At 40.7% G+C, this 21,681-nt stretch overlaps 1 protein-coding gene across 13 annotated transcripts in view; it reads left to right on the top strand.

The window, feature by feature from the left end:
* VPS13D (vacuolar protein sorting 13 homolog D) overlaps nt 1–21,681 on the top strand; it is a 225,281-nt gene that overhangs the window by 111,498 nt on the left and 92,102 nt on the right. For all 13 annotated transcript variants that reach the window (XR_012511449.1, XR_012511450.1, XR_012511451.1 and 10 more), the window contains 9 exons: nt 1,414–1,522; nt 6,896–7,059; nt 7,882–7,990; nt 10,165–10,344; nt 11,771–11,887; nt 12,837–12,986; nt 17,188–17,337; nt 18,238–18,334; nt 20,331–20,479. Coding sequence is in view for 10 of the 13 variants with exons in the window: in XM_074377398.1 (XP_074233499.1) it covers nt 1,414–1,522; nt 6,896–7,059; nt 7,882–7,990; nt 10,165–10,344; nt 11,771–11,887; nt 12,837–12,986; nt 17,188–17,337; nt 18,238–18,334; nt 20,331–20,479 (1,225 nt within the window). In the remaining 3 variants the exon portion in view is untranslated. The remainder of the gene's footprint in view (nt 1–1,413; nt 1,523–6,895; nt 7,060–7,881; nt 7,991–10,164; nt 10,345–11,770; nt 11,888–12,836; nt 12,987–17,187; nt 17,338–18,237; nt 18,335–20,330; nt 20,480–21,681) is intronic.

Below are 21,681 nucleotides of genomic sequence, written 5' to 3'. Positions count from 1 at the left end.
CTGGCATCTTTCACTTAACATAACGTTGTCAGGGTTTATCCACATTGTAGCATGTCAATACTTCATTCCTGTTAAACGGCTGAGTAATATTTCACAGTATGTCTCTACCACATTTTGTCCATTCACTCTTTCATGGACATTTGTCTTGTCTCTACTTTTTGGATGTTGTAAACAGTGCTGCTGTCAACATGCCTGCACATATACTTGTTTATGTACTTTAAAAAATTCTTCTGTGTGTATACCTAGGAGTGGAATTGCTGGGTTCTACAGCAGTTCTCTTTACCTTTGTGAGGATCTGCTGTACTATTCTTCGCAGCGGCTGAATCATTTCATCTTCCCACCAGCGATGTGTCAGGGTTCCAGTGTCTGCGTTCTCAGCAGTGCTTGTTATTGTCCTTTTTTTTTTTTTTTTGAGTGTAACTAGTCTACTGGGTATATAGTGATATTTTCATTGTGGTTTTGACTTGCATTTCCATAATAACTAATGATATTGAAGATCTTGTCATGTGCTTATTGGCCACTTGTATATCTTTGGAGAAATATCTATTCAAGTCCTTTGCCCATTTTTAAATGATTTTTTTTGTCTTTTTATTGTTGAATGTTAAAGCTCCTTATGTAATGAGGATACAAATGCCATATCAGATACATGCTTTGCAAATATCTTCTCCCATTCTATGGTTGGTTTTTTTACTTTCTTAATAATGACTTCTGAAAGGACAAAATTTTACAATTTTGTTGAAAAAAAATTTTTTGTTAGTCATTTGTGCTTTTGGTGTCATGAAAACTAGTTTTTAACTCTGAATTTATGAAGAGATTAGTAGAATCAGAATAACCTAAATAAAATTTCATTGAAATACCCTGAAGTCTAACTAGGCTGCAACATTCCATAAAGCTTAAGATTCTGAAGCAACAGAGAAACACAACAGTGTTGAATTGGACAAAGGTGATTTTGTTTTCTTTTCATCCTGAAAGGACTTCTAATTTCTTGCTAAGATGTGGAGACACAATAATGCTGATCATCTTCCTGGCAGAGTAGAGCTAATTCTTGGACCCTTGGAGTATCTGGCTTAGTTTTTGTTTTCTTTCGTTTCTTTTTGTTTTCATCTAAAGATATACAATAATCCTTTTATGCCTGAATGTTAAACCACTTAAAATATCAGGAGAGAGGAAATGTCAGAGTATGTCTCCTGATAAATGACTCTTTGAACTGCGCAGGAAAACAGCACAACCTTGATCTTTCTGCAACTTGAGTCAGACCTCTTCTTCTATGATTAAAAAAATTTTCTTCTTTATAGTGGAGGTTTAGGCATTTGCTTAGAATGCTTGAATACACATGTGAGTGCATGTGTATATGTGTGTGTGCATGTGTCTGTGCGCACACAATTATGATTGTTCCTGTTTTCTCAATCCTAGTTTGCAGGAAGGGACAGGGCGGCCTGTGGCTTCCAACAAAGCCATGACCTGTGCAGAGCTTGTCTTGGATGTCTCACCGAAGACACAGAGAGTCATTTTAAAAAAGAAGGTAAGAGAGATTAGAACTTGGAGTTTAGAATAAAAGATTTTTAGCCCTGGAAGGGACGCAAGCCATCTGGTCCAGCCCCTCATTTTGCAGATGAGCAAATGGAGGCTGAGGTCCAGGCTGAGGAGGAATCTGGGCGTCTTGACCATGCTGATCTGTATTGTTCCCACTACCCCATGACACCTGCTCCAGGAATGCCAAGCCCTGCTCATCTTTGATACCTTTTTTGGAAAACTTAATCCTTGAATTTATTTTTTTTCAAATTTGTGATTTGTCATTTTCATTACTCTTTTTCTGTTGTAATTTATCCTTCCCTAATCTCAACAGAAAAATTGTCAAACTGACAGTTTTTTCGATTTTTATGCCAGCATTCTTTTCAGGTCAGTTTAGGGAAATTTTTATGTTAATAGACCTAGATATTGAGAGAAAGAGTAAACCTCGACCAGAAATATAATAAATGATAGGAAGACTGGTAGTAAATAGTTCGGACTTCAAAATGAAAGATATTTGAGAACACAGGTGCAGAAATCACTGAAAGAGACAGGAGATCACCAACTGTAATTATTTGAAATACATTTACCTGAGGGTTATAGTCTGGAAAATTTTGCATGATATAAATCACATAATCCAAAAATAACCCTGACAGAGGGTATGTGTTTACAACCTGAGTGGCCCTAATGATGATGAAGTCGTGTCACCTGTGGCAGTAATAAATGTAGATCCTTTTGGCTTTGAGGTCATCCAACTCTTACCACATTTTTAATGGGGGATAGATTCAAATTATTTAAAAATTTGCATGTCAAATGCAACTTTAATACACATGTTTTTAATTCAGTTTTATATTTTTAACGGCTTTATTGAGATATAATTCATATACCATGCAAATCACCCAGTTAAAATATACAATTCAGTGGTTTTTAGTATATCCGCAGTATGTACAACCATAACCACACTTAATTTTAGAACATTTCCATCACCTCAAGGAAGAACCCTGTATCCTTTAGCTATCGCCCCGCATTCCCCTTACTTCCCAGCCCTAAGCAATCATTAATCTGCTTTCTGTTACTGTAGATGCCCCTATTCTGGGCTTCTGTATAAGTGGTCTTTAATCAGTGGCTTCTTTCACTTATCCTTATGTGTTCAAGGTTTATCCATCTATCAATCTACAAATACTTCTACATGTATTTTTATATGATACCAGTTGAAAGTCACATAATTCAAATTTGCTTAAAATGTTATCACATTCTGTTATAGAAGGCTGTGCTTACATGTTAGATGCATTTTAGAAATAAGATTTGAGGAAAAGAAGAAATAAGATTTGGGAATGGTGGTGAGTAAAGAGACCATGAGGCGTAGTAATTAAAAGTGAACAACTTTCTAGACTTTCATTGAACATTTTGAAAAAGAAAATTTTGAAAGGCAATAATCTTAAAGAGTCTGACAAATTAAATCAATTGGGGGAAAAAATGGAAGCGCCCTTGGAAACAACGTTGCAGATGACTGTAAAAGAATGTTCAAGTTGTAAGGATGTTAGGGTGAATGAAAACCAACTCGAGAGTAAGATGGTTTATCAGGTGGATATGATCACCAGGTGTGATCAGCAAAACACAAATAATAAATATACATGTGATTTCCAAGGGCTGGGTGACTCTTAAGCAGACAAAAACAGATTTTTTTTAATTAAATAGCAAAAAACATTTTAAATAAAATTTTATATTTTACACATTTTCACAGTTGTTAAAAACTAGTAAATGGAAGGGTAGATGATAAGTGAGTTACACTGACATCTAAACTAGGCAAGTTTCTCTGAATTGGCCTTAGGAAATGGACCTGTGTGCTTGAATGAGGAACCACGAGTAGAAGTTTGACATCTCAGGTTTTTGTTTTTTGTGTTTTTACTTTTTATTTTGAAAGAATCTCAAATTTACAGAGAAGTTGGCAGAAATTCTATGGAGGTGGTGCTGTGGTTTTAATGTGCCCTGTTGCTGGTGACGTTAACTTTAGCACTTGCTTAAGGTAGTGTCCACTAGCCTTCTCCTGTGGAGTGAAGTTTTTCTTTTCCCTTGTATTTAGTTAATATTTTGTGGAGAGGTACTTTGAGACTATGTAAAACTTCCTCAGTAGACTTTCTATGTATGTATGCAAGCATATATATATTAACTTGGACTCCAGAACAAAACACTACAGACTGAACAATGGGAATTTATTTCTCATAGTTCTGGAGGCTGGGAGCTCCAAGATTAGGGTGCTGACCAGTTCAGTTCTGGTGAAGGCCCCTTTCCTGGTTTGTAGACTGCTGCCTTCTTACTATGTCTTCAAAAAGCAGAGAAAGAGGGTGGGGCAAGGGTGAAGGGAGAGGAGAAAGCAAGGCCTTTGACACCTAAGGGCCCTAACCCCATCAGGAGAGCCCCATCCTCATGACCTCATCTCAACCTAATTATCACCCAGAGGCCCCATTTCCAGAGACCATCACAAGTCTGGTGAGGTCTTCAGCAGAAGAATTTTGCAGAGTCACAGTTCAGTCTGCAGCTTTATGTGTGTCAATGTGGCTTCCTGTTTTATTCAGTGTGTTACCTGTTACTATCAGGATGGTACCAAAAAATATTTTGCTTTTATGCTCTATTCTCATATTTGGCCAGTGGGAGCGCCTTTAACCTTCTGTGTCCTTTTAACATATGACCCCTCATTCCTTGAGCACTTTTCTTACTGTCTGACACAGCAAGTTATTCAGGGCTCATTTTGTACTCTTCCTGCAGCATTCCTGGGATTTGCCACTTCTTTAAGGAGCCCTGATCCCTCTTATCAGAGAGTGGAATTTAGAAACTTAAGATATGTATACTAGGTACCCTTGTTGCTATTGTGGTGTTGCTGTTCCCAGGCTCTCCTGAGGGATTTTACGTACACATGACATATGTATACACACACACACACACACACACAGGCACGCACGTGCTATGATATATCTGCATGTGTACATAATATATATGCATATGCATACATATATCTTATATGTGTATTTACATATTAGACATATTTATCTCTGTGTATTAAAAACCAGCAGTTTGCACTAATAGTTCTAATTCCAGTCTAACACCACAAAGTTCATTCTGATTTTTTCCCTTTTCATATTTATAACTCCCTTGTTAGCACAAAGAATATATTTATTATTTTGATCTGCTCCCCAGAATGTAACCTGTCTTCTGTCACCGCAGTTGTGCCCCTGCCCCCCGTGTAGATACACTCTGTTACATGGCAGGGGTTCTGGTCTCCATGTGTTGGACAGCTCCCCTTTCAACCCCCAGCCCTTGCAGGAATACCCTTCTCACCTCTCTTTGACAGCCCACACTAGGCTTGCCTCCCCAACCCCATGATATGGATTGGGTTTCAACATCCTACTCTGGGCTGGGCCACCACAGTACACCCACCCACCCTCACACAGACCCCATGGCCTTCTGCCTTCCTCAGTCTCATCTGAAGGTTTTAGGACTAAATTGTGAGGGAAGAGGGCCAGGGAAGGGAGCTGGAAGGAGAATGGTAGATCTCAGATTTTTAAATGGAGGCTTGGGTAGTTTCCAACTCTGATGAGCCTGTGCATATATGGGCAGGCAATAGAGAAATCCATGTATGAAAACTTGACTTCAGCTGGGCATCTGTGCTGTGATTCCCAACCTGGAACATCTCCAGGAAAATTGAGGTGCTTTCCCATGTGGTTTTGGTGCCATGGGTAGATGTATTCTACTGTGCATAGAGAAGTAAGCATGTGGGGATTGCAGGTGGAGGAGTGCGGCTCGGTCTCTCCTTTTACAGATGTAGGAGGCAGTAGCACACAGGAGAAAGAGCATCATATCTTCGAGGTTTGAGTTCTGGCTTTGCTGCTTAAAGATCATGATATCTGGTGTTTCACTTTCCTACCTGAGCGGCATTTCCCCACTGATCTCCCAGGTTTCTGAGAGGGATCAGCTAAGACAATGTACATAATGTGTGGTGTAAAGAGATGTCATCATAATAACATAGCAAACATTTATTGAGGCATTCTGCTGTGCCAAGCATGTGCCCAAATTACCTTGTATTTATTGCACTTATCATAAGAACCCTAAGAGGTAGCTTTAATTTTCTCCTTTGACAGATCAGGAAACAGAGGCTATGAGAGATTTAGTAACTTACCCAGGGTCACTTAGATAGTAAATGATGCAGCTGGCTTTCCAAGCCTGGGATTTGACTCCAGCCTTCATATTACTTTATTAGTTTTTACTTTATAGAATGTAATGGAGAAGCTGTCTTTCCAATGCAGGGCAGCATGTGGATGCGTTTGTGGTACCCAGAAGGGTCTGCTGCTCTAGAGGAGCTTGCATCTGGTGAGAGTGGATGTGATCCTGACAGGTCTGGATACATTCCCATAGAAAGAGTATTCTAAATGCTTAGGTGTTACTGACATGGAATTATATGGATTGTGTTAAAAAGGTAGTATAGCACAGTGGTTAAGCAGTCAGCTCTGAAATCATGCTGTGGGGATTCAAATCTTCAGTCCACCACCTGCTAGTTTTGTGACCGTGGTGAAGTTTCTTGATCCACTGAGACTTAATTTCTAAATGTTAAGTAAGGGTAATAATAGCATATGCCTCACTGGATTGTTTTGAGGATTAAATGAATTACTACATGTAAATCACACTGATCAGTGGCTGGCACATAGTAAATAATCAATAAGCATTATTACTATTATGATTACTTCTTGTATGTAATTGTATAGACTTTCATGGATTGATCTGAAAGTCCAAGTGCTGTTTACAGAATATTCCTAGGGAGAAAATATATTTAGAATTAATAGCAATCATTTTAGTATAACCTTTGAGTAGAGTCCACTTGATATTGAACAGTCAACTTACAAATTGGAAACCATCAATATAGTATGCTTCCGTTATGAACATAGGACAAGAGGAGAACTCTAGTAAATTCTGGTTGTCTGCCAGTTATGAGGCTAACCAATGATCAAATACTGAGACTATCATATATACTTTATATAATTGGATCACTCCCTAAGGTAAGGGCACTGGAGGGTCACCATCTGGAACAGCAGTTATCATAGCGGTATAGCTAGTGGAGATTAGATTGAACCTCAGCTAACTAGTTTGCTCAGAAAGTATTCAGTGTATGAAAAAAATTAATTTTTAAAATTTATATCATTTGTAATTTCTGGTTGTTTGATTCAAGAGTTTAGCATATTTCATCCTAAGTTAACTAGGTCGATGAACAACAATGAAAGTTTGAATTAAGCACAGTTCCTACCTGAGAACTCATTCAGCCCTTATACAACGCTCTTGAAGCCCTGTTTTGAAGCCGTGGCCTCATGTGATGGCGCTTTCTGTCTCTGCCCACCAGGAACCAGGGAAGCGTTCTCAGCTGTGGAGGATGACTGGAACAGGCATGCTGGCCCACGAGGGCTCTTCCGTGCCTCACAACCCCAGTAAGCCCTCAGCTGCCCGCTCCACCGAGGGGTCGCCCATCCTGGATATTGCTGGCCTTGCTGCAGTCACTGACAACAGGTAATTTTCTAGGCAACTTTTGATTCAAGTTCACTGCTTTCAAATTCAGATTCAGGAAATTTGCACCAAGAAGCAAGAGTCTGTGAAGGAAATAAGAATTTGTATTTTTCTTCAATGATGGAAACCTGCCATATTTCTAAATATATAAGTATCAGGCTTCTGTTTTATTTTTTAAAGTTATTATGGAAATGCTTATGGAGATGTTAAAAAACATCAGTCAGTGAGAAGGATATGTTACGAAAATGAAGGTCTTTTCATCCAAACTTCTGTCCACCACTACTCACTACAAGTGAACAGTTTGTTTTTTTAAATCCAAGAATTTTGTGAATTCTTTTAAAGCAGAGTAAATTATTAAGAGAATAATCAAACGTGTTTTTACGACTAACTCCTTGGGTTCAGATCAACTCTTTTTAAGTTATTTTATTTGCCTGTGCCTCAATGTCTCCCTAAAATCAGTGTATTTGTTTTCAAAACAAATACGCTATACCTTGTTGACTTCCAAAATGACTTTAGATGACTTGCAAGTTGAAACCCAGCATAAAATAAAACTTGTCACTGTGAGAAAGCAAGAACCCATAGTACATGTATTAAGTTGTGAATCTTTAGAGTGTTAATACTTGTGTCCTTATTGCTTTCCATTTTGTTTTATTCCTTTTTTCTCATTGAGAGATAATGTAGCTGCCCTAGGATTCAAGCTAACTGCCCTTTAGATTTTAAGGGTAGAGAATATTGGGAGGAAGAAGAGTAGAACTGTGATCCTGATTGCTCTTCAGGCCTGAAATATTTGACTCAGCGGACTCGTTGCATTTTCCTTTCTTCCAGATATGAGCCGCTGATGCTAAGAAAGCCTGATCGTAGGCGAAGTACGACTCAGACATGGAGTTTCCGAGAAGGCAGGCTGACGTGCGGGTTACACGGGTTGGTTGTCCAGGTCAGTAGTGTTTGACAGCCCCAGTTGCAGCAAGCGGCGGTTGAGCTTTTTTTCAAACAGATTTCAGTTAGGATATACATGATGTGTTGTTGAATGGGAAAAAATAATTACAGAGCAAATAAGCCTTCTTTCATTTCAGTCAAGAAAGTCAAGAAACTTTGGTTGTGCATCTGTGCATACTTACATGGGAAATATTCTAGAAGGTGGTACATAAGGAGTGTGTTAGGAATGGGTGCCTGTGAGTGATGGTTTTTCCCAACCCCCCTTGGCTTATCTGGATTTTTTTTCTTTGATGAGATAAATTACCTATGTAATTTTTAAGAGCAAGAAACAAAGAAAAATGTCAGCTAAAAGCCCACCACTAAGTTAGGTGGATCAATTTTAGATCTATGGAGTTAAAGCAGTCTTGTATAAAGTGTTCCGTCAGATGGTGAGTAATCATCATGGGCTCTGCATGCTCTAGGTTCTGCTCACATCTGCATTCTTAGTGGTGCACCAAACATTTAATTGTTCTAGCAAATGTCAGAGTGAAGATTGCTGGTCAATTTCCTCTACCCTCGACTCAGTCAGTCCACCCCATAATAAACTCCCAGGTACTTTATAAGCAAATGTGTGTTTGGAAAATTACCAGAAGTTTGGACTTTCTGTCCTTCTGGCTTCAGGCCAGGAGTGAGACCATGGATCTGAGATGAACAGGTGGGCAGGTGTCTCAGAGGTTTGGGCATACAGCAGAACAACACATGTGACTGTGTGTGCACTTCTTCCTCGGCGTGGTGTTTTATCCAAAAAGTAAACACTGGAACATCAGGCCCAGGCTAGAGAGCTCTCGGTGTGTTTGTCCCTGGTGGAAACCAGGCCATCCTTCCTTAATGGGAGATTGTTCTCCAGGGCAGTGAGCAAATCTATAAGTAGCCTCTGACTGGTGTTTGGTGAGATTTATTTTCTTTATCTCTATTGCCCTGAGCTTTTTCATCAAAGACAAGCTGCTTACTTATATGAAGCACACATCTGGAATGGATCTGTGATTTTCAATTAGCAATACCATTCAGACTTCTAGAGGCAAAAGAGGGCTTATTATAATTGTTGGGTTCTGTGTCTGACCCTGACTTTACTTCTGGTTTGTTTCTAAAACCCTTGTAATTCCAATTCTCTTAGAGCAGCTCCCCACCACCCCCAAAAAAGAAAAGAAAAGAAAAGAAAAATCCCTTTCTGGCTGTTTGTTGTTTCTTGAATCTATTTCATCGTTTCTCTGGTTGTGAGTGACCTATAATAACAGTATTCAGCAGAGCAAAATGTGTTTTGGTTAGGATAATAAGCTTGCTTCAATCTTATTATTCTGAATAAAGTAATTGAAGGCATTAAAAACATTTTCTGACACTGCCCTTATAAGGCTGTGTATGCACTTCCTTTCTAAACTTAAAAAACAGTCATAAAAGCTTTCTCCATGTTGAAATCTGTCCTAGAAACCCAGCTCAGAGTTTCCTTTTCATTACTCAGTATTTAAAAACTAACAAAGGGGATAAAGACACTCTAGCCATTGTCTTCTCTAGCCCTGTATTCACTCTCCCAGAGGCATCATTCTGCAGACTTCCAGTGCACTCGGTGTATATAGTGAGAAGGTGCTTGTCTCCAAAGGCCTGAATACTGGTTATCAGGTGACGTTCACAGTTCCCTGTTTCATTTTAGAAGAGGTACCAACTTTTGAATATTTGAGTTGATTGTCCAGCCATATGTCTATTTGGGAAGATTTTCAACTCTAGAATTTGTTTTTTATTGGAAAGCTGAGTGATAGTGATAATTGCTTTATTTTCAGAATGTTTCAGACTTTTAAGCAAACACTAATGAGAGTACTCAGAGAAACAGGGCTTTTGGTACTTTTTTTTTTTTTTTTTTTTTTTTGGAAAAAAGCCTATCTTAATGACTAGAAGTTATTACTAAACCAATATACTGTATTCATGGAATTATCTTACCCAGAGTTTCCTAAATTCATGTAGCGTAGCTTTCCATCTTGCCCAAGCAATCATATATGAAGCTGGAAAAATAGCAAACACTTTACTATACGTTGACCGTGACCCTTCAGAAGAGAGTTTAAATTTGGTAACTTGTTTCAGATGACATGTTAAATTGTCAAAGTCAGTGCCTTTGCCTTTTCTTATACATTTTTACTCTTTTAGGCCAAAGGAGGACTTTCTGGTTTGTTTGATGGAGCTGAAGTTGTTCTTGGACCTGACACCTCCATGGAGCTTCTGGGGCCAGTTCCACCTGAACAACAATTTACTAACCAAAAAATGAGGCCTGGTTCTGGAATGTTATCCATCAGAGTCATCCCAGATGGACCCACTAGAGCCCTCCAGGTGATAATTTATCGTAAGAACTGACCTGAATCTCAGTGTGCTTCCCCTCCCATGGTTAGTCGTTCAACAAAGATTAATTGAAATATTTATGCTGGCTATGAGGATATGGTGTCTTTATTTATAAAATGGGGATAAGACCTACCTCACCAAGTTGTTATAAGAATTAAAGTATAGGTAAAATAAAAGATGACAAAAGAGAAAAGTGTTAAGAATTAAAGACGATAATGCCAAGAACAGTACATATTATTATTATTAGTCATTATATATACACACTTACATGTTTAAACAATTGATGTATTAATAGCATTAACCACAATAAGATACATGAGGTGTCTCATCAGACAATTAAAGTGTGTTATTAAAGTAGGAGTGGAGGGTGGTGTGAGGAATATGGAGAAAGAATTTGTATTCCCAGATTTGGAGACTGGCAGAGGCCTTTTAAGAGAAGTAATACTTGAGCTGGGATCTAAAGGTTAACTGAAAATAATTAGCAAAACCAAGATGGTAAGGTGGAGGGGCTCTGCCCTAGAAATGAGGGTGTCCACTCGACAGTTATTTACTGAGCTTCGGTTAGAGCCAGGCACGGTTCTGGATACTGAACCAAGTCTAGTAAACAAACGGACGAACTTCCCTGATGAGAGATTATGATGACCCAAACTAGAATAAATGGCAGGGGGTGGGCATGAGGAGGATGGAGGGAAACAAATAGAAATGAAAGCTTATTAAGGAGTAGAGTCAATCAGATTTACTGACTGATTAAAAATGTGGGGATGAGAGAAAGGAAGGAGTCAAGAGTGGCCTTCATGATTTTGATTTGGGCAACTTGGAGGACGAGAAGCTACCTCCCTGAGAGAGGTACACAGAGCAGACTGCTGGAGGAAATGAGGAGGTATGTTTTGGTCGTATTGAGTGTATGGTATCTACACGAAGATGTCCAGAAGTCAGTGTAAATATGGGTCTGTAGCTCAGAGAGAGATATGTGCTGGAGATAAGGATTTATCAGGTCATGGTGAATTAGAGAGTTAAGGAAGAAGAAAAGACTTTGGTGTGTAACAGTGAACTTTCTAAGATAGTACATCATAATCCATAAAACCTCTTTAAAAACCACCCTTCTCTTAAGGCAAAAAATGAACGCCAGGATCCTGAGGTTTGCACATCTTGATTCGAGCTCTAATTCTAGATCACCTGCAGATGCATAACCCCCACTATGTGAAGCTCAAGGTCTACAGCTTGGTGTTTGTCACATAGACTCAAAACCAAGTTTGCTTCATTATTACATAAATCTTACCTTGGCGGTGCTGTGGAGACCATTTACTGCCATGGGATTATTGAGCATATAATGACTTTCGATTTACACAGTAGGTATTGCTTGGGTTTCACCATGAAAGTATGAACCCTCTCACTAAGGACAGTGTTTTGACTTCAGATAACAGATTTCTCGCAGCGGAAAAGTGACCGTTCATCATATGAAGTGGATGAACTTCCTGTTACTGAGCAAGAGCTGCAGAAATTAAAGAATCCAGACACAGAGCAGGAACTGGAAGTAAGTTTTAACTATTGCAAGATCATTTCTTTATTGTAAATTTGTTTAGAAGTTTGCTCCCTGATTTTCTCAGTTTAGACCTTCTCTTTTCTTTCTGCCCTCTGTGACTTCTAAATATACATGTCACTTCACAGTACTTAATGTTATCACGTGAGTGTGTGAATATGTTAGTTAAATGACAGCTAAAATCAGATCAGAATGTAATAAATGTTGCTAAAACAGGGTGAAAATAAAGAAAGATAAACTATTTGAATTTAAACAGGACTGAAGATTGAGAATAAGCAAATTGGATTTTTAGGGGGTCCCAACTGACTCTGACACCTTCCTTCTTCTCTCCCCGTTTGGGCATTGGAAAAAAAGTGAAAAGTTTGAAAAGGAACATGGAATGAATGTGAAAAAGCACACTTACTCCATATTTACTCAGTGATCTTAAAAAAGAAAATCAAGGGAGATGGGTTTAGCGCAGTGGTAGAGTGATTCTAGCTTGTGCAGGTCCTAGGTACAATCCCTGGTACCACCATTAAAATCAATCAATCAATCTAATTACCTCCCATCCAAAACTTTTTTTTCCAAAAATCAAACACCTATATGTAAAGCACTATGTTGGATGTTATAGAAATTTGGTGAATAACTTATTAAGAGCTGGCCCCTGGACCGGGAGAAAGATTCTCCTGTAATGAAAGGCAGAATGTCATCAGTGCTCTGGTGGAGGTATGATCCTGTGACCCTGGGGTTCTGTTTGGGGTGGGGAGTGTGCCTAGAGAGGAAGGCTTCTAGTGAAATGGGGGAATTTGAGCTATCATGGTGACCTGTACAGCTCTCCTAAGTGATTTTCACCTGCTCAGAGACAAAGTAGAAGGATTTAAAGCCATTTATTTACTTGTACTCTCCTGGCTACCTTGAGGTCTGTTTTAAACTGCCAGTCTGCCATATTTTGGTTTCCTTTCAGGTGCTTGTGAAGTTAGAAGGTGGAATTGGGTTGTCTTTAATTAATAAAGTCCCAGAAGAACTGGTATTTGCAAGTCTCACAGGAATCAATGTGCACTACACACAGTTGGCAACCAGTCACATGCTTGAACTCAGCATACAGGATGTTCAGGTGAGTGGGGGAGGCTCAGAGCTTGCTCATCTCCTTGTGTTCCTGCTGAATACGCGACCAGATCCAGTGTTTGATATTCTAAAAACTTTAATGCTTTGGCACAAATACCTTGTGGCCTTCAGAAAATCATCCTATGAAAATTCCTATTTTGACCTCTATTTGTCTAATTTTTCTATATAGCAGAATTCTGAATATAGTAACTAGCACATCAGTAACTTAGATAATTCAGGCAAGATGGCCCAGAGGAAGGGGACCCATGGTTCCCTGTCTTGCCAATAGAAAAAACAGCAGGAAATCATCTAACCATCCTTTGGAGAAACTGAAGTTCACCACAGGGAGAAAAACAAGGGAACTGGACATGTGCTTCTGACCAAGATGGAGTAATAGGGACCAGACCTACTCTCCTACCTGAAACAACCCCAAAATCCAGATAAAAAAGGAGACAACAGGTTCAAGACACTAGACATCAGGCAGCAAAGGATAGTGACCCTGAGTGCTGGGAAACAAAAGAGGTGAGCCCTGCAGTCATCCCAGCTTACTGCCTTGAAAATGTTTCCAGGCTGTGGCACCAGGAAGAAAGACTGAGACAGAGCCCAGGAGGGTGGATGAGCTGAACAAACAGAGCTGAGAATCCTAGGACCAGGGAAGCCACAGTTCATAGGACAGCAGACCTGGGAGAAGTGTGCTGCACAGAACAAAACCTTGGGAGGTCTACAGAGGGTCCCTGCGAGGATTCAGCAGAGGACAGATCAGTGATGTGTGTGAGGAAACTGCCACCTGAGAGGGTCACAGGGACAGCGCCTGCTGCTCACCTACACCTGGAGATGGTGCTTGTTCCCCCAGCCACACTGGGAAAACTAATAATGTGTGGGACGTTGGGAAGAGTCTTCCAGAAACTCTTGGGCCTCAGTGGTGAGCTGTTAACCCTAGGCTGAACACTGCTCCAGACCTACCTAACATATCAGTCATATAAAAGGAAGCTCAGAAAGGATGGATCTGTTTCCAAGTGAATAAACTATATCCCTGAACAAAGCTCAAGATTTAATGGAATACAGAAAACATTCAGCACCCAACAAAGTAAAAATCGCAGTATCTGGCATCCTATCAAAAAATACCAGGTGTGCAAAGGGCAGAAAAGTGCTATAATGAAGAGAATAATCAGTCTAAACCAACCCAGAGCTAACACAGATGTTAGAATTTTCAGAGAAGAACATTAAAATTTATTATAACTGTGCTCTTTTCTGCATGTTCAGAAAGTTAGGTAGAGACATGAAAGTTACAAAAATCTCAAATCAAACTTCAAAGATTAAAATGAAATGAAAAATTACTGGGTTTGATCCGTAGCAGATGACACAGTGCAGAGAAAAAGAGTAATGAACTTGAAGTCTTAACAATAGAAATTGTCCCAGTTGAAATACTGAGAGAAAAATAATCCCCCCACCAAAAAAAACCAACAAACCACCCCCCAGAACCCACCAGCATCAGTGACCTATGAGAAAACTTCAAGCAACCTGATATACGGATAACTAGAGTTCTCAGAGGAGAGAGAGAGGAGGGGACAGAAAAAAAATATTTGAGGAAATTTTGGCCATAAATTTTCCAAACTTAGTGAAAACTATAAACTCACAGAAGCTGAAACACAAAACCACACCCACACCCTCCGCTACCTCGCCACACACGTAACATGAAGGAAACGACACCAAAGTGCATCATAATTAGATTATTCAAAACCAATGATAAAGTGTCCAGATTAAAAGAGCCATGCTACTTGCAAGGAACAAAGGTGAGAATGACAGCTGATTTCTTATGCAGCAATGCAAGTGAAAAGACAGTAAGCAGCATCTCAATGCTAAAAGGGAAAAAAAACTGCCAACCTATCATTCTGTGTCCAGCAAGCGTTATCTTTGAAGAACAGGGGTGACTTAATGATGTTTTTAGACATTCAGAAACTAAAAGAACTCATTTCCCGCAGATCCACACTACAAAAAAAAGTGTTAAAGGGCATCATTCAGGCAGAAGGAAATGGTGCTTCCATCCATGCCAAAACCTCTTTTCAGAAGAATTTTTTACTTTTATCATATATCACAAATAGCAAAGAGTTCAGGCTAATCACTTCCCATTTGTTTGAAGGCAGAAAGTTAAATAATATCCTATACCTCTATTTCTTTTTCTCTTTTGACCTTACAGAGAAGATCCAAGGAGCCATCTGCTGTTCATTAATTTCATTAACTTCTTACTGTAATTAAAAAGATTTCTTCCTGTGATACCTCTTGATTTAATGTGTGCTGTAAAGTATAGAAAATAAACAGATTTGAGAGTTTATTATGGTTACTGTGCTATGAGGAAGAATTTTTAAAAACAGAAAGTATAGCCCTATCCTTAGGGAGTGTCTAATCTAATTGGGAGAGTAAAATAAGAATTAGAAATTCTCAGTTAGTTCACTTGTATCAAATGCGTTTGGGGAAGGAACAAAGAAAAGGTCAGAATAAGGTGAGACTTTACTGTCATTTCACCTGTTGGATGTGACAGGTGATTCATTCACTTGGTGAATTCTTACTGGGTATCAGCTGTGTGCCGGGCATGGTACCGGGCTCTGAAGATACTGCTGTGACTCAAAAGAAGAGATTTCTGCTCTCTGAGCAGTCAGCCTAGGGAAGAAGTTGGCCAGTAAATGAGCACACAGGCAAACAGATCATTACAAGCTGGGATAACTGCTATGAAGGAGTAAAGGGGGCTGGTGCTGCTTTAGGTCCAGTGGCCTGGGAGGATCTTCCTGAGGAAGTGACAGCTGAGCTGACCTTGGAGGAAGAGAATGAGCACAGTCAAGAGAAGGATACCAGGGGAAAATGTTCTGGAAAATCCAAAGACTGAGGGAGGAGAGACTTGCCCACCTTTGAGAAACAATTAGGAGGCTTGTGTGTCAGGATGGCAGGGACCCTGGCGGAGAGTGGGCTGTGGTGAGGTTGGAGAAGGGGGCAAGCAGGCCTGGGAGGCTGAGCTAGGAAGTGCGGTCCCGTCCTCAGAGAAAGCCAAGCCACTGCACATGTCAAGGAAGGAGGGACAGGACTTGTACTCTTGAAAGCTCACGTTGGCTGCTGGGTGGAGAGCACGTGGTAGGAAGCAGAACGGAAGTCGGAAGACGTGCTCTTAGTCTCTCGCCCTTCTTCGTGTCTTGAGAGCAACAAGAGGACCATGCGCAGCGATTGTACAGTGAGGTCGTGTGGAGACCCCTGTGACATAATGGAAAGGTCAAGGCTTGGTGCTGGAAATACCTGCATTTGAATCCCAGCTCCTCCACTTACTAGCTTATGAATGTGGGCAAGTAATTTAACTTCTAAGCTTCTCTAAGCTTCTATTTTCTTGCTTGTAAAATGGGGAGGAGTAAGACTTACCTAACCTTCAGAGCTGTGGTAAGGAACATGTCAGGGGACGTGTGGAAAGTACACTTCGGGGTTCCCAACACACGTTCTCTCCTCTTTCCTCTTCCCAGTGTGGGCCTTTAGTGTAAGACAGAGATGGAAGATGGGTGTTTCCTGCCACGAGCCTCCAGCCGCCCCTAAGCTTGCAGGAGAGTAGGGAGTGTGTGCTTGGTTATGGTGCTGATGGGGGCGGGTGGGGTGGGGCAGGGTGAGCAGAGGGGTCCTGATGCCGCTGATGTCATCATCTCATTCCTAGAAGGCAGCTGACTTTAGGACAGGCCCTCTTGGTAGCCGTTTGCTACTGATTCTCTATTTTGGTTGTCTTACTTCAGGGAATTTGGAGTAAAAGAGAAGCATCAGTAGTGTAGTGGTTCAGACGGACTTGGATTCAAGTTCTTGTTCTGTCACTGACTAGGAACCACCCTAAACAAGGGCCTCTCTCCTTCACTCCTCCATCTGTGACATGAGGACAGTGGTAGTCCTCGGGGCGGCGGCGAGGATTGCAGCAGAGCCCTGAGTTTAAGGTCTTGGATCCCCGGGCTGCTGTGTGACTTGACAAGCTAACGCACAGGAGGTGACTAGCTTGGTGCTTGGCGTGTAGTACTCACCAAAGAAAGTCTAGCCCGTTATTATTACTACCACTATTGTTATTGCTGGGTTTAGTGAGAGTGTGTTTTCCCAAAGGAACCTTCTGAGTGACCTTCATATTGCGAGATCCCAGAGGTAAAAATGAAAACTAAGCAACTTGTCTGTCTCTGTTTTGCTGCTTTTTCATGTCCCAGGTGGACAATCAGCTCATTGGCACCACTCAGCCCTTCATGCTCTATGTGACTCCCCTGAGCAACGAGAATGAGGTCATTGAGACCGGCCCTGCCGTGCAGGTGAACGCAGTGAAGTTCCCCAGTAAGAGCGCACTGACCAACATCTACAAGGTAGGCTGGTGGGCTGGATACCACCCCGGAAGGTTGATTTCTTCTCTCACAGCCAGGTCTCAGCACAGCAGTGCAGGCTTGGGGGGTAAGGCACGCGTGACTCAGTACATTATGAAGTGAGATTGACAAGAACCCCTCTTAGCACTTTATATTCTCCTCTTGTGTTTTCGATGACCCCACAGGTGATAGTACTAAATCCACAGGGGCCAGAGTCCATATTCATCAGCATGAAGTCTCTGCAGGAAAGTGTAGCATCTTCTAGATCAGTCGTGACCAGGCATGATCTGATGTATTGTTAAAATAATAATCCAAGACTGGAAAAGGGGTAAAGGGTGCCTGACCTTGGGACAGACATCCTTCTCTGTAAGCTGCCACACTGTTTACTAAAAGCGGATCATTCAGAAGCGATAAGCTTGCTTTCTTGGGGAAGTCTTCACGTGTAAGCTACCTGTTACAGCACCAGGTTCTGGAAAAGTGGGAGCTAAGAGGTTGCTTCTCATATTTCTGGTCTTTGTCACCAGTGCCAGCAGGGGCCAAGCCTGCATGTGGCCCTCAAATTCACAAGCCCAGTTCTGCTGCTCCTTAAACTAGCTGCCATCTGTGTGAGCTCAGTGCCATAAATCTCATCCACCACAGTGCATTTGAAAGTATAATCCTGATTAACCAGACCCAGATGCCCTGGGAACCAAACAATAGGACAGTGAATCGTCTACTAAACATTTTCTGGAATTTGGGGTTAATTATAACAATGTAGAGAGAGATGAGCCAGAAAAATTTGGCAATAAGATTACGAAATCATGTAAGTGAAGAGACCATGTCGTGGCACTGGGACCTTCTTAATGGTGCAGATGAAAGTTCCTCCGGCGTTCACACTGTAAATCAGAATTTCTTTCTCTCTAGCATCTGATGGTCACAGCTCAGAGATTCACGGTGCAAATTGAGGAGAAACTGCTCCTCAAGCTGCTGAGTTTCTTCGGCTACGATCAAGCAGAATCAGGTAATATCAAATGTTCTAGGTTTGAATCTGGGCATTGGCCTCAGGATGGCATTTTTTAGACTGCTTGTGAACCTAGCAATCTCCCTTTCCACTTCGTAGTCTGAGCTGGGAGACTAAGGTGTGTGGTTCAGTGGTTCTCTTCCCAAGTCTTGCTTGTGGGCAGGTTCTGGAGTGTGTGTCTGTAGAAGGAAGCTGCTCCGAGGGTCTGCTGGTACCCCAGAATATACCCAGGACGAGCCTTCAGGAAGCAGCGTGGATTCCTCTTTGTTTCCTGTTTTTTTGACTCATCTGCTTTAGCATAGCAAAAATGATGTTAGTCATTTAGCAAACCACTTTGTTTCTTAACCTTTGTTTATTAAACAGATTCAGAGCCAAGAATCAGAAATCCCTTTGGCGGTTCCTTTGGTTTAGTTTAGGAAAAAAAATTGGCTAGCCTCAACCCCTTAACTTTTTTTTCACATCCATACCCTTATGCCTTAATGTAATTACAAAGGTTTCTAGTTACTTTATTCTTCTTTGGAGAGGGGAGTAAGATAAGCTATTGAAAAACTTAAATTTTCTAGCCGTGCTACAGAAATAATTTAGCTGTTGTCTCTTTATTTTACATTCCTCATTGTGGCCTTTGCGAGCTTAGAAAGAAGTCAGCAATGCTTAGTCTTTTGAACACTAAGCTAAATATTAAGCCTGAAGAAATGATAAGATAGAAATTTTTTTAATGTTATCGGCCTGTGTTGGCTAGAGTGAGGGAAAAAAAAATCCTGGGGGACATGTGTACATATGCACATACATACACACAATGCAAGAAAAATATTTTGGCGTTTTATCCCAGACTTAGAATTTAAGCTTTAACTGTATTTGGGATCAAGAGCAAGACCCTGTCTGCGAGTGCTGCGTTCCCCGCTTTGGGCTGGAGCGCCAGTGTGTGTGTGCTCAGGCAGCCACTTGAGCCTGCCTGCCAGGTGGCTGTTCTCTTTTGATACCTTCCTGGGAAGCTTTACTTTAAATTTGACTGGACATGCATTTTCTTCTAAGTTGCTCTGAAGAAATTTCTCCCAAGCACTGTCTCGTGGACAGTGAAATCCTCGCCTGCCTTTCACTGAGGGACTCTCCTCTGCTTTCTCTAGCTATTCCTGCTCTCTGAATGCAGATAAGCTGGTCTGTGCTGCAGGTGCATTTTTTAAAAACCTATTCCCTTTTTTCTATAAGTAGAACTATAAAAGCTTTACATTATAAATGTGTTTTATATGTAGGTATGCACGGTCTCTTTGGTTTCATTTCTAAAGCACATGAATCCAAATGAAAATAAGCCGCCCACGCGGGTGTGGGCGCAGCGTCACGGTGAAGAGCGCACTGCTGTGCTTTGGCCCGCATCATCCTTTTTGCTTCATGGGATAACGTGTGAGGCGTCTGCCTCCACTGTGCTGTTTAAGCAGTGTCCACCGCGTGGGAGAGGGTGCCGCTTGTCATGATGTTGGTTCTTCCTAGCCGGCAGCATGTTTCTTTTTAAGGCATTATGTTTTGCTCAGATTCAACATTTAATCATTGTGTTGTTGGTTATGATTCAGTTAAACTATACTCCAAGTACTTATCTGGATATCATTTTATGAAATAAATACAGGTAATCTGGGTCACTTAAAATAATAATATTAATAATGAACACACAGTTTCTAGAAAACACTTTGCCAGCAAACACACCCATGACCTCTGGCTTTTCCACCTGGATTATTTTTTCCAGAGATGATATCTGCCAGATGGTATAGAGTTGCAAATCAAAAGATCAAGCTATTGTACTTTTTTGATAACAGGAACCAGATCTGCTTTTACAAAGAAATATGTATCAGTATGCTGTACATATTACTGAACCCTGGAAAACTAAACTTAGAGAGATAGATGTTTACATTTTTCTATGAATTTTTTTCAATGTGAATGAAAGTGTTTGAATCATGAGACTTCAAGAGATTTAGTTTTCAAAAAAAAAATTCTACCTTTGTACCAGAGGTGGAAAAATACGATGAAAGCCTCCATGAAAAGACAGTTGAGCAAGGCGGGACACCTATTCGATACTACTTTGAAAATCTCAAAATCAGCATCCCCCAGATCAAGCTGAGTGTGTTTACCTCCAACAAACTGCCACTGGATCTCAAGGTGAGCTGACAGCTGGGTAAGTTTTAAAAATGACTTTTCCTTGGAAAAGAATGAATACATTTACTGTTTGCTCTTTCTGCCCAGCATCATTTGTGGCAGATATTTTTACAGGGTTTTGTTTTTTGGTTTTTTTTTTGTTTTGTTTTGTTTTGTTTTTTTGAGAAAGTTTATCAACTCATACATGTATATGTGTATGTACGTGTATACGGTTGATCCTTGAATGGCCCTGGGGTTGGTAGCATCAACCCTCCTTGCAGTCAAATCTGCATATAAATTATAATCAGTCTTCCATATGTGTGGTTCTGCGTCCAAGGATCACATAGTACTAAGTAGTATTTAATATTAAAATAAATCCACATGTAAGTGGATCATGACGTTCAGACCTGTGTTGTTTAAGGGTTAATTGTCTATTTCTCTCTCTCTCTCTCTTTTAATGTTTAAGTATGACTTTGTTGAAGATTAAAGAGTAATAAAAGAGAGTAAACACAGAATTACATAAAACCCCATCTGCCTTCTGCTTAGCTCTTGGCTTATCTCAATGAAGTAAAAGCCTCCTTTCCTAGGGTCGCTCCCAAGACTCGAGAAAAGCTACAGCCAAGACAGTATCTTCCCTTTTGTGCCAAGACCTGCCTGTCCTTGTCTCCTCCTTTCTAAGTGGTCACCTCTTCTTCAATGGTTGGCACTAGAAGTGTCTGCCACCTTCAAGGAGGACATGACCGCATACCCACTGAGATGTGGCCTCCCCTACCACCACATCAGGATGTAACACTCCCATGGAGCATCTTGATATGCACTTGACAGATCCAGTCTGAATACCATCTTTATTTCCTGCAATAAAATCTATTAAAATTAAGGGATGGGACTAGAATTCAAATCTAAGTCTATCTGACTCTGAAGTCCATATGTATATATATATATTTTTCCCCCTATACTGTGCACCCCTTAGCATATAAGGAATCAGAGAATTTTAGAGCTCTAAGAGCCCTTAACGACCCCCTTGCTGGGTAAACAAGGATTTTGGAGTTCAGAGTGTTTTGTCCCTGAAGCCTGTATGGATAGGTAATGATGGGAGCGGGAGCAGAGCCCGGGAGCCTGTTGGACAGTCCTTCCTTAGGTGGAGTCTGTATCTGCCTCCCGGCAGCTGGCACCCATTTCTTCTGGCTCTTTTCTCTGTTGCACTTGAAGATGGTTGTCAAGGCGTC

Source organism: Camelus bactrianus, chromosome 13, assembly GCF_048773025.1.
Source record: "Camelus bactrianus isolate YW-2024 breed Bactrian camel chromosome 13, ASM4877302v1, whole genome shotgun sequence".
Lineage (NCBI taxonomy): Eukaryota > Metazoa > Chordata > Mammalia > Artiodactyla > Camelidae > Camelus > Camelus bactrianus.
This window is presented reverse-complemented; position numbering and strand designations above follow the sequence as displayed.